This window comes from Cervus canadensis, chromosome 5 (genome assembly GCF_019320065.1).
Source record: "Cervus canadensis isolate Bull #8, Minnesota chromosome 5, ASM1932006v1, whole genome shotgun sequence".
Classification (NCBI taxonomy): domain Eukaryota; kingdom Metazoa; phylum Chordata; class Mammalia; order Artiodactyla; family Cervidae; genus Cervus; species Cervus canadensis.
Window position 1 is genome coordinate 63,906,892 of NC_057390.1, and position 13,130 is coordinate 63,920,021.

Here is a 13,130-nt window from a genome sequence, read left to right on the forward strand (position 1 = left end):
GTGAAAACTCACACTTAAGGTCTAATGGGGATGTGAATCATGAGGCATCAATGGAGAGATAACAAGTATAGCCTTTTACCTATTCACCCTGGTGTCTTGTCCACTGTGAGTCAGAGCAATTCACTCATTAGCTCAAGTCCCCCCTACCCCCACCCCAGTAGTTTCTTCTATCACTGGAATAAAATCCAGAGTTCTTACTGGGCCCACAATGCCTTTGCGTATGTTGTTCCCACATCCTGGATGGTTCCTCCCCCAAATATCCATGTCCCTTGCTTGCTTTTGCTGCTCCTCCAGCCCTTCCCCCTTTCCCTCTCTCTACTCCACCCCTCTTCTCTGGTCCTCATGACCCAAAAGAAATGGACCGGGTAGCACATCATACAGTTGTTTGTGATCCCTGTTTTCGGGGGGCATCATATTTTATTTTGTTATTTTGTGGGGTTTTTTGTATGTTATTTATTTTAGGTTCGTTGGGGAGAAAAGGGCTCCACAGAAGAAGGTGCTAAGTTGGAGAAGGCAAAGAATGCAAGAGTCAAGATGCCGGAGCAGGAGTACGAATTCCCTGAACCCCGAAATCTCAACAACAACATGCGCCGGCCCTCCTCTCCCCGGAAGTGGTATTCTCCGATCAAGGTGTGCCTCTTTCTACTCAAAAACCCATCCTCACTCCCTGTAAAACACTTACATAGAAAGAACCAGAATCTCTTGAGATGATAGCAAACCAAAATCCAGCTTGTCACAAAGAAACAAATTTCTCAAATCATGGACTTGAAAGTTTAAATGTATACTTTCTCAGTTTCCACAATATCAAGGTGAGAGCTGGGCTTTTTTGTTTTAATTGGAGTACTGTTGATTTACAGTGTCTTGTTAGTTTCAGGTATACGGCATAGTGATTCAGTTTCATGTATATATACTCTTTCTCAGATTCTTTTCCATTATTGGTTATTGCAAAATATTAAGTATAGTTCCCTGTGCTATACAATAGGTCCTTATTGTTTACCTATTTTATGTATAGTAGTTTCTATCCGTTAATCTCAAACTCCTAATTTATCCTCCCCCCCTTTCCCTTTTGGAAACCATAAGCTTGTTTTCTGTGTCTGTGAGTCTGTTTCTGTTATTTAAATAAGCTCATTTGTATAATTTTTGTAGATTCAGCGTATAAGTGATAGTATGTAGTATTTGTCTTTCTTTAACTTACTTCACTTACTGTGATAATCTTTAGGTCCATACATGTTGCTGCAAATGGCATTATTTCATTCTTCTCTTTTTTTTTTTTTACAGCTGGGTAATATTCCATTATGTGTATATATATATATATTTATATACATTTCTTTTTCATTTATCAGTTAACGAACATTTAGGTTGTTTCCATGTCTTGGCTACTGTAAATAGTGCTACTATAAACACTGGGGTGCTTGAAAGTTTTCAACTTTTCCCAGTATGTGCCCAGCAATAGGAGCTGGGCTTCTTAAAATCCCCATGGCAAAGTGGTGGAATGAGAGTGGACTTGAAGAAAGTGACTTGGGTAGTAACCCCAGAGAATGATTATAACTTTCAATGATTTCATTGGTAGGCTTTCCATAGTCTAATAACAATGGCTGGATTCTCCTTGATGCCTAATATCTATCCTTCTTGCCACAACAGAAGCCCATTTCCCTTTATTCAAGCCATGTGCTGGTGTAGTGGGCTGTGTTGGCCATGAGTCTAGTACTCATTTTCCCTGGCTGCGAACAAAGTGTCTTATTTCTCCAGCATCTCTCTTCCCCCTCACAGTTCCACAGCTTAACTGAAAGCCTTTTTAACTTATTGGGAAATTTAAGTCATTGGAGGCAGTTAGTGCTTCCTAAAGGCCTCTTTTCTCTTCCTCATGGGTGCAGATGTCTTTGAATTCATGTGATTCATTCAACACCCTTGCTCCTTGGTCTTCCCCATAAGCATCTGCACTATGCCAACCATCAAAGAGCACTAGAAAATTGTAGCCAAAAAGACCGACATAGTCTACCAGAAAAACTAGAGTGGTAGAGTCTTTGCTCTGCCTGAGTCTGTCTGGAATCCAAGGCTCCAACTCAGATCTGCACCCTCTAGCTCTGTGCTGCAGACAGAACTATGCCAAGGCCTCAGGTGAAAGACTCAATCAATATAAGAACCAACTCTCTTTGCAGAAGAATGAATACATGTGTATGTATGGCTGAGTCCCCTTGCTCACCTTTGAGTCCACCTGAAACTATCACAAAATTCTTAATCAGCTATACTTCAATGTAAAATAAAAAGTTAAAAAAAAGAACCAGATCTCATGAGCAGTGCCCCCCCACCCACACACATACAGCTTTACTCCCCTTCCAGTGATAACTGAGATATTTGCTATTTTCAGAGCAGCTCTTCTCCCATGAAATCAAAAGAAGTAACCATTTTAAACAGTGGAGGAAACTTCCTTGGTAGTTGTCTCTGCTCAATTGAATTACCTCATTCTCAAACTAATCTCAGTGAATTGTCATTTTGGTTTGTTGTGTTTCAAGTGGTGAGATTCTTAAGATAAGCCACCCCCTCTCCTAGAGCAATGGGTTGAACTCTGGAAAAAATGTGGCCCAAATGTAGTTTGCTTGACTAACAGCTGTTTGCTTCTAATTATATTCTAATGTGGAACATGCAGTGGCGTGCATGCATGCGCAGACAGGAAGGAGCCAAGGAGAATCTCAGATGAAGGCGAAAGGGGATTTTCTATTATGTTGTTTTCAGAAATCTGTACCTTGTGACTAATACAACATATTTGGTAAGAGCCAGGGTTTCATCTCTGTAATCTTGGATATTGAGAGAGCTTTAATTCTATTTGAAGAATTTGTATTTGCTTGAGAACATGTTATTCATCTGGTAACTAGTGGTCTAGGACTGAGTTTTATGAAACAAATGAGCACATAGACAACTAGATTTAGAAATATCAGAATACTCCCAACACGCACTTGGAATTAGTGTCAGTTGAATATTTGTTGTGTACCTACTGTGTGCCAGGTACTGCTGGATATTGAGTCTATAGAGGGTCTCAAACTTGGCTGAGAGTCAGTCACCTGTAGGAGCTTTAAAAACACAAATTCCCAGGCCTAATGTCTCAAACCTCATGATTCAGTCTCACAAAAGGCTTTCAAAGTCTCCCTGGCCTTTATGACCTGCCCACTTTTTCTCATGAAGGGAAACTCCTTTTTTCCCCTAATTTTCTCCCTTTTCGAATTTCCCATCCAAACTCCCTAAGGGAGACCGCACTGTTGCCTCCCCCAGCCCCTGCTCTTCAGCCTTGGTCACTGTCTGTGTGTGTGCAAGCTGGTTCTCAACGTGTGGTCCCTGGATGGGCAGCATCAGCATCCCCCAGGAGCTTATTAGAAATGAACACCCTCAGGCCCCAAGCCTGACCTGCCAAATCAGCAGCGTCAGGGCTGGGGCCCAGTTAAAAAGGGACCACCGAAGGTACCAGCCAGCCTTCCAGAGGAGGCTCCCTGAGAGCAGGAACCGTGGTGCGGTGGCAAAGTGACCACAATCATGCCTTGGAGACATCCTAAATTTCACATGGGTCCATTGTTCTCCCAAACACAGCTGCTGGATTAATGTTGGATGGTTGGAAAACTGCATGTTAAGGGATCACCAAAAAAGCCAGCTGGAAAACACCTGTGATGCTGCTGGGCTCGTTAGGCACCTCTTTAGGACCCCTTTGTTAGGACATGAGAAAGCGTGAATGCTCCTCCTGCTGCTGGAGCGGCTCACACAAAGGCTTAGCACAGCTCCTTCGTTCGTTCGTGTGACTGCTCCTGTTTGTGAGTCTTCCCCCTGCTGGAGGCACCAATTATGCTTAACTCATCTTTGAATCACCCACAAACAGCATTGTACCTGGCATGGAGTAGGGATTCCTCCACCTCTTGTTAATAGAGCTGATGCGTGGAATGTAATTATGAAACCACACCCAGAGCATCATGCCAGATAGACTTTCTCCTGTGACTTACCCAGATCACTTTGGTGCTCTCAGACCAAAGAAGGTGACATTCTTCTTGCCATCTCTTTGAGGCAAGGAGAGAAAAAGAGGTCATCCTATGTGTAACTGGGCCAGATTGTCAAGGGAAGGGAAAAAACAAGAAAGTTTGAGAGTAGAAGCACAGAACAGAATTGAAAAGTCGTAATGTACACTATTCAGAAGAGCAGCCTGTCCACCAGAACTTCAGCCTTTGGACTGTAACCTCATGCGTGGTTCACAATGAGCCCCATTCTAGCCACAATGTCTATACACACCCACTAGGCCTTGGACAAAGCATTCAGCCTCAAGCTGTTCATAAACTCTGTTTCCCTTTCCTGAACCCTCTGGCTGGATTTGTCTTGGTCCTGGCAGGAAACAGAAGGCACACTCAAGAGGGTCGAACTCACACAGATCTGGGCAGGGTTAAGAGAATCCCCGGCGATGGGGAGGCATGCAGGCACTCCACAGGGAGGGCTGTGGCATCCCTGGGCCTGAAGGGCAAGGAGAGGAGCCGGTGTTACTGGATCCGTGAGAGCTGCAGCCCCGGAGCAGAGGTCACCCAGTGGGAGCTGTGGCCGTAGAGAGGGAGTCAGTAAGCTAAATCTGCCCTGCTCCCTGTTTTAATATGGTCCACAAGCTAAGAATGGTTTTTGTATTTTTTAATGATTTTATTAGCACCTACATAATAGCCTCTTGACCTACAAAGCCTGAAATATTTACCCTCTGGGCCTATACAGAAAATGTTTGCAGACCCCGGCCCTATAAGAAAGCAGCCACTGATGGAAGTGGGGGTCTGGGAGGGAGTAGAAGGAACAAGTACCAACCTCCCCGTTATCTTGCCCTCTTCTCTCCCTTTTTAAATTGAAATATAGCTGATTTACAATGTTGTTTCAGTTTCAGCTATATAGCAAAGTGATTCCATTATATATATATTTTTTTCTTTTTCAGATTCTTTTCCATTATGGGTTATTACAAAATACTGAGTATAGTTCCCTGTGCTATATGGTAGGGTTCTTGTTGGTTATCTATTCTATATCTAGTATATTTAGTATTGTGTATATGTTAATCCTAAACTCTTGATTTATCCCTCCACCCCCTTCCCCGCTTTGGTAACCATAATTCATTTTCTATGTTTATGGGTCTGTTTCTGTTTTGTAAGTAAATTCACTTATATCATCTTTTTTCAGATTCCACATATAAGTAACATCATAATGTTTGTCTTTGTATGACTTACTTCGCTTAGTGTAATAATCTCTAGGTCCATCCATGTTGCTGCAAATGGCATTATTTCATTCTTTTTGATGGCTGAGTAATATTCCACTCTATATATACCCACATAGACACACACACACATGCGTGTGCATGCCCCACATATTCTTTATCCATTCATCTGTCTGCTGTCATCTTCTGGTGCTACCTGTTGGCCAGACCAAAGGGAAGCTAAATGATGCCATCTGTTGAGGTTGTGCTTCCAAGGCATGGAACCAGGAAGGCAGAGAATTGCAGAGAGTGGATGGGGGCAGGCAGCTCATGGAGGATGGCCCGCCCACTCACTGCCCCACTATCAACAGGGAGAACATCTCCACCCAGGGCAAAACTTTCAGAAAGTTCTAGAAAGAGTCCTGGTTCCCCAGTGAAGGTGATCAGAATCACACACCTTTAAACTGGTTGCATTTGACTCGGTTTCTCAAGCATTCCAGGAAGTAGATTTGAGGACCAGAGAAGCAGGGGAGCCCGTTGCCTCAGCACACCCCAGGGGAGCTCCCTAGGAGAAGGAGTCCACACGGGCTGCTCCCTGCCGTCGCCCAGGCTCATTTAAGGCCCTGACCACACTGACCACACTTCACCCTTTCCTCATTCCAGGCTCATGATCAGGACATTTTCCGATATTTGGCCTGAATTTTTCTTTGCTCGGTTTTCACCCCCTGGATTTACAGCAATCCCGTGCTTCTCATTAAATTGGGACTGACCGCTTCAGGCGAGTTAAGTAATGCCCAGATGTATGGCCACCAGAAAGATTAAAACCAGGTCTATTTTCAAGTTTGCTGGAAGGCTTGCAGCCTTCAGAGAAATGGTTTTCCTCCTTTTCCAGTAGCTCCTCCCTTTGACTGGCAATGACAGAAATGACAGCCGAAGGACAAAAGCCAGACCCTGGCTGGCCCTGCAGACCGCTGTGTTCTGCAGAAGAGCCAGACCGGCCTGCGCGGCTCACAGCGCAGGGAAGCCGGTGGTCTTCTGTTCATTTTCTTTCAGGCAAACCTGTCATCCCTGGCCTTAAGCACCTTGACCTTGTAATCAAGCAGCGTTCAGCGCTGAACTGCCCTGAACGAAGCTCTATGCCGTCCAGTGAGACACACTGAAGCCTTAAATGTTGTCAGATGTGCTGTTGACGTTGAACAGGCATTTTTTGTCCCTTCCCGGCTACATTTTAGAATGGTTCCAAACATGTTTTAAACAAAGACCGAAAGAAGAGAGGGGAAAAAAATGACCATGTGTGAGTGTGTCTATGTGTGGGCATGTGTAGGGGAAGTTTCTAACTTATGCATTCATTTGTTTCATTTAAGGAGACGCATGAGTCACAATATTTACCATATATTTTAAGGGATAAAAAATAAGTATTAGTCTCTCACAGCCCTCTAAGTTGAACTACCCTCAAAATTTCCAGCTTCTGACTAACTTTCAAGTAGCTGAGGCAGACAAACCAGAAGAGAAGATACAGCTGCTGCCTGCCTACCCCTCCTCCCACCCCCAAAAAAGGAAAGAAAGGCAGCCACAAAGTCCATGCACCAAGATGCGTTGAGCAATGGACCTCACAAACCTCCTGGCTTGGTCTTCTTGTTTAGGAAGAAACAAGTGAGCATTGATGGAGAATTCCTGGTTTGCCAGCCTTTGTGGATTGGAAGATACTGATTATCAGGCTGGGGTCAAGTTGGGGAACCTGGAATTGGTACACTTCTCATGTGATAGTCAAAGTGTGTCAATTTCATATGAAAGAAAAATATATATAAATGTCAGCTAATACACTTTGGTGGAGGGTTCCCAGAATGGTGGAGAATCTTTAAGCTTCACAGAAGCATTCCTTCTGGGGAGTGAGGACCTGTGTCTTAAAATGTACCTGTAGAGAGGGCCATGCATGCAGGACACTCAGATCTGAGAGAAATAATGGAGTCAACTCAGAGGCTCCTGCCAGGCTGTGAGTAAAGCCCACCAACCACTTGGAAGACTTTCCTGAGGCTCTTCTGGCCCCAAAGGGATGTTATTAATAAGCCCAGTAGCTACTGTCTTGAAATGACAAAACTTCTGCCTCCTCTCAGAAAATCAAGCAAAGAAACCTTGTTCTGTACTTCTCTTTGACTTTTAAGAGTTATTTTTTATCCTCCTGATTCTAAAAACACTTATTCTAAAGCTTACTTCAGCTCTTGCATAAAATGCTACCTGATGTATTGACAGAAGTACAGCAAGGTATAGGATGTATAGATTACCCCAACTGTTTTCTGTGCCACACAGAATGGGGACTTTGGATTCCTTTGTGGAACTTTCAGAATTCAGAGCACTGAGGCTCCAATCAGAACTAGCTGGTCTTACTTTGGCCAGAACAGCTCATGATAGCAGTTCACCTGGATGAAGGGCACAGCTGAGTGACGCATGTACCACAAGTCAGGCATAGTCCCGAGGGCCTTACTTGCACTCACTCCTTCATTTCTTACCAACATCCTCAAAATTAGAAACTGCTACTACTCCTTCTGTTTTACAAATGGAAAAATCAAGGCACAGAGGGGTAACTTGCCTAAATTCACACTGCTAATAAAGATGCTTCTTGATTTATTTTATTACCAACAAAGCATCCATTCCAGCTAGCCATGAAATCTGTTATTAATCAAGTAGTAGAAAGGACTGGGAGCCTGAAGGTAAAAGACCGATCAGGAAACTATTCTCAGGATGAGTGACAGATGATCAAGGCCAAGACAGTAGCCGAGGAGACAATGGGGCAGGGCTGGACAGGAAGAGGCAAGAGGGGAGACGAGACAGAACGTCCACCAGACAGGGTCGACGTTGGACGTGAAGGGGTGGCAGAGAGAGAGGAGATGAGAATGACCTGTCTAGTCATTGCCTGTCTGGATGTTGATGGTGCTCCATGGCATACTCAAGGCAGGGTGTAAAAGGAGGAGCAGGTTGGGGAAAAATTATTCAATATGTGATGCTTGGGGTTTTTTTATACCTGTGATATGTTTACTTTACAACTAAGATTTGGTAATTGGATTGGAAGCTTATATGAGCCATGGGCAGACAGGTGGAAATTTGACCCATGAGACCAGGTGAAAGTAGGCGGGGTGAGCATTCCGCCTGGGGGTGAGTCTAGTAGAGGGGGGACACCGAGGACACCCTTGCATCAAGTGTAGGCAGAGGGGAGAAGAGGCTGAAAAGGATTTGAGAGAGTTGAGAAGGAGCAGGCAGAGCCAAGGTTTAGCCAAGCCTTAGCGAAGCAGCTGTGGTGGAGTTTTGGGGGTTCCCAGACACCGTCATAGAAGCCAGGGGGAAAGGCGGAAATGGGGTTGAAGGACAGAGTGGAGGACGGGTGCTCCAGGCTTGTGAAGTACAAATTATTGGATTCTTACTCGTCATCTTACACTCATTTCCATATTTCTACAGAGCATTTCAAATTATCATTTTAATGACTTTACCTAAGGATTAATACATTGATAACATTGAATGCTTTCTGTGAGACAAGTATCTTACTTCAAGGGCTTCCTGCCTGCCAGTGCAGGAGACATAAGAGATACGGGTTCAATCCTTGGGTCAGGAAGATCCCCTGGAGGAGGGCTCGGGGACCCACTGAGAATACTGGAGTATTCTTGCCCAGAGAATCCCGTGGACAGAGGAGCCTGGCGGGCTGCAGTCCATGGGGCCACCAAGAGTCAGACATGACCGAAGCAACTTAGCATGTACACATCTTACTTCAATATCTAATTGTAAGCCTTTTAAGAAATCCATAGAGCAGACAATATTATTATCTCTCTTCTTTTTAAAGATGAGAAAGGTAAGACTTAAGGACATGAAACAGTTTGTCTAAGGCCACAGCAGAACTGGTGAGGGGCAGCCCTGAAATACAGTCTAAAGCCAGTCATTTTGTGCTTAAATATCACTCTATGATCTGTTGCCATAAAGAAACATGACCCATTCTTCTGGTGTTGCACATCTAGGTAGTTTTTGCCCCTTTTCCCTGCCTGGAACTTTGGATTTCTGCTGAGTTAATTATAACACTTCCTCAACAGCCACTTTTTCTTTTAGCCCCATCTCATTGCACCTCATTTGTCGAGGAGTTGAGTGATCAGTGCACAGAGTACTGAGAGGGGGATGATTTACCAAGTCAGTTACCAGGAGTCCCCCCGAAAAAAGGGAAAAGAAAAAAGGCATTCGTCCAGGAAGTCCACCTGTTTATATCCTGACATATAAATGCTTATCCCAAAGAACTTTAAAGGAAAACATTTAACCAATGATTGATAACGGTTTAATGCAAAAAACCATGCTGAACACAGCAGCAGTCCTTCCCAGCATTCTGAAGTCATTCCAGAATATTTTTAGAGGTTTTTGTAAATACTTGGCCAAGAGAGATGAGAAGCATTATGCTTAGCAAGACAGAGTTGAACCCACAAGAACTCAAGCAACCATTGATAAAGGTTGCAGAGCACATTTTTCATATCTGAATAAAACCCACCAGAAAATAACTTCAGAACACCAATTCTTTAAGGTGGCATTCTTAAATCGATGCTGCCACTATGAAAGCTTTGTGGCAAGGAACTTGAAGTTTCTAGATGCTTAGCCTTTCAGCATTATCCTTCAAAGACCACTTACAGGTCAGTGTTTTCAAACATGCTCATGAGACCCCAACAGGAATATAGGTTGGCCCAGTAAATCCTTATGTGTGCACATGTGTGTATTCACTTCATACACTAATACTCACACCCATGCATGTTTATCTGATACACATTTTTCACAAATCATACTTATCCTCACCATGTGCCATTAACTCAAATATTTTCTTTCCTATTAATTCAGATCCTAATACACAAAATTATTTCATGAGGGGTCGAAGAGTTGCAACCCCCAGTTTAGAAACCCTGTTCTAGAGGACCTAAGTGAAAGTGCTCCGACCAGATCTGCACAAGGAAGAAGCTGCAATTGGTATAGTAGAAAGTATATGAGCTTTGCACAGGGAACTATATTCAAAATCCTGTGATAGACCATAATGGAAAAGAGTATTTTAAAAGAAGGTGAAGTAAAAGTGAAAGTCGACTCTTTGCGACCACATGGAATGGTCCATGGAATTCTCCAGGCCAGAATAATGGAATGGGTAGCCTTTCCCTTCTCTGGGGGACCTTCACAACCCAGGGATTGAACCCAGGTCTTCTGCATTGCAGGTGGATTCTTTACCAGCTGGGCCACAAGAATGTAGATATGTATATAACTGAATCAATTGCTCTATAGTAGAAATTAACATAACATTGTAAATCAACTATACTTCAATTTAAAAATTAATAAATGCCATTAAAATTTTTTTTTTAATATTTAGAATTAGACAGACATGGTGGGGGCATCCAGTCACACCTCTCCAGTTTACAAGTTATGTGCCTCTGGCCGAGTTAGCTGACCTCTCTGATTCCTTCCCCATAACTCTTTGGGACTGCTGGGAGAATGAAATGAGCAGACACACAGAAAAGCACCTAGCCCAGCATATGGCAGTACTGGATGCATTCATTCATCTAACACATATTTACTGAGCACCGGAAGCTGTGCTAAGGGCTGGGTATACAGCAGTTAAAAAAAGCAGCAGCACCTCTGCTTTCATGGAGCTGGCATTCCAGAGACAAATACCAAGCAAATAAACAGAGTCTTTGTCAGGGAGTGATAAGGGCTGTATTCGTTTCCTACTGTTGCTCCAACAAATTACCTCTAACTGAGTGGCTTAAGACTGCACAAATTTATTGTCTTAAGATTTCTGGGGGTCAAAAGCCCAAAATGGGTCTCACTGGGCTAAGATGACAGCAAGGCCAGGGCTGCACTCCTTCTGGAGGCTCTAGGAGAGAATCCATCTCCTCATCTTTTCCAGACTCCAGAAGCTGCCCGCTCATTGGCTTGTGGCCCCCTTTCCTCCCCAAAGCCAGCTACCACGGGTTGAGTCCTTCTCACACGGGATCACTCTGACTCTGCTTCTGTTTCTCCATCTCTTTCTCTGACTCGGACCCTCCTGCCTCCCTCTGTTAAGGACCCCTGCGAAATACATAAATAATAAACAAATCCATGTGGTTAGCTTGGGTCCATCCAGATGATCCAGGATCATGTCCCCCAGTCTAAGATCCTTAACATAATTGTTGGGGCAATTCGAGTGCAGGTTGAAAAAGAATTTCCAGACACACAGCACTTCAGAAGGGAGTGAGTTTATTAAGAACAAAGAGCAGAGATCAAGGAGGCATTGCAAACACAGTGGGCTGACCTGACAGACCAAGAAGAGTTGACAGTTTTTGTGGGTTAATAGCCAATTTTTACAGCCTCCAGACAAAGAAAATTCCTGCTGGAAGGTTGGTGTTAGGTGATTGGTTGGGGCGCGATAGAGTGTTTACTAGAGTGGGCATCTTTGCCTAATTTGGAGTCAGGAGGCCTGTTAGTGATGATCAGGGGCTTTTGGCAACAGTTACCAAGAGGCTCAATTAACTTGTTGACCTGGTTCTGGGCTCCGCTTCTGTGGCCTTGGTACAGGGCTCGCACCTGTGGCTTTAGAACAGGACTCAACAGTAATCAAATCTGCAAAGTCCTTTTTTTTTTTTGCCATGAAAGGGAACGTAGTCACCAATTCCAGAGGCTAAAATGTCATGTTTGGAGGTGGAGGTGAGCAGATTTCCTGGTGGTGAAGGGAAATCAGACAAAATAAAGGTGACTTCTGCCTGTTGGTGGAGTCACCAGCCAGGGTTAATAATAAGAGCAAAGCTAAATAAATGTCTTTTTTTCCCTGTGTTTTTAGTGTTTGCAGTGGCAGAAGCCAGCTCCACTCAGCATGTCTAAGGAATTAGATCATTAGACTCCCTTTGTCATGTACTATGAAAACTTTAGCCCTCACAGATTCAATCTTCTCAGATTCAGCCAATCACCTACAACTCCAAAGGGGGCTGTGATTTGTGGTGATCCGTGATCCTTGGTCATTTGCCCCTCAAGCCCAGGATTCTGAAGCCTCTTGTGGGGACAGCCATGGATCTGCGCCCCAGGACCCTTTCATTGGTCTAGCCCCACCCACGCTTCTATTCAGTCATTTTTCTGAATTTGTCCTCATTGTTTCATTTGTAAACTTGGGACACTAAGTATCAAGAAAAAACTTTAGTGCAAGTTGAAAAGCTTGACCTGCAGTATGAGGAGATGCCCAGAAATGCAATGAGGACAACTGGCTGAATGACTCCTCTGTGTCTGCAGACCTGAGGCTGCGCTATAGTCGCAGGTGTCCCTTGCATGAGCATCACGGTTCTCTGGGATGCATCTCTTCTCCTCCATTGCTGAAACCCACATTTTGAACTAGAGAGTCACGTCCTGTGACAACTGCATTGCTGGTGAAGTGAGGTTCATATGACTGAAGAAGCGTGGAAAGTTCATGTCTGTGTGGGCCTTCAGTCTGGTTTCAGATGTAATCTTGGTGCATTTGTTTCATTTCAGGGAAAACTTGATGCCTTGTGGGTCCTACTAAGGAAAGGCTACGATCGTGTGTCCGTGATGCGTCCACAGCCAGGAGACACGGTAGGATTCGTTAACAATGTCGCATACATGCGTTCTTTTTCTCTCTCTCCCTCTGACTGTTGAGCTGGAATAACTCCAGGTATGTGAATCCAGCTATCATATTATGTTGTGACAAATCAGATACTAGTTTTCAAAATTTGGGTTCTACAAGACCTTGAGTTTCGACTTGCTTTTCTGAAAAGGATTTTGACCGAAACAGGTTAGATTAGCTTTCTAGGAATTGAGCTGCTGGGTTTCCAGGTACAGTGACTGAATAAAGCAGGGATGCTCAGACAGCTTCCAGAGAGAGGGCTGCTGCTCCTCTGCCACACTGGCCAGTGGTCACAAGCAGGATGCCAGGGCCACAAGGTGGAGCCAGGGA

The 13,130-nt window shown here is 44.1% G+C and overlaps 1 protein-coding gene across 1 annotated transcript in view; it reads left to right on the forward strand.

The window, feature by feature from the left end:
• The window catches only part of ANTXR1 (ANTXR cell adhesion molecule 1), a 252,763-nt gene that overhangs the window by 180,100 nt on the left and 59,533 nt on the right, over nt 1–13,130 (forward strand). The window contains exons 16-17 of the mRNA XM_043468945.1: nt 463–630; nt 12,689–12,769. Of these exons, the coding sequence (XP_043324880.1) occupies nt 463–630; nt 12,689–12,769 (249 nt within the window). The remainder of the gene's footprint in view (nt 1–462; nt 631–12,688; nt 12,770–13,130) is intronic.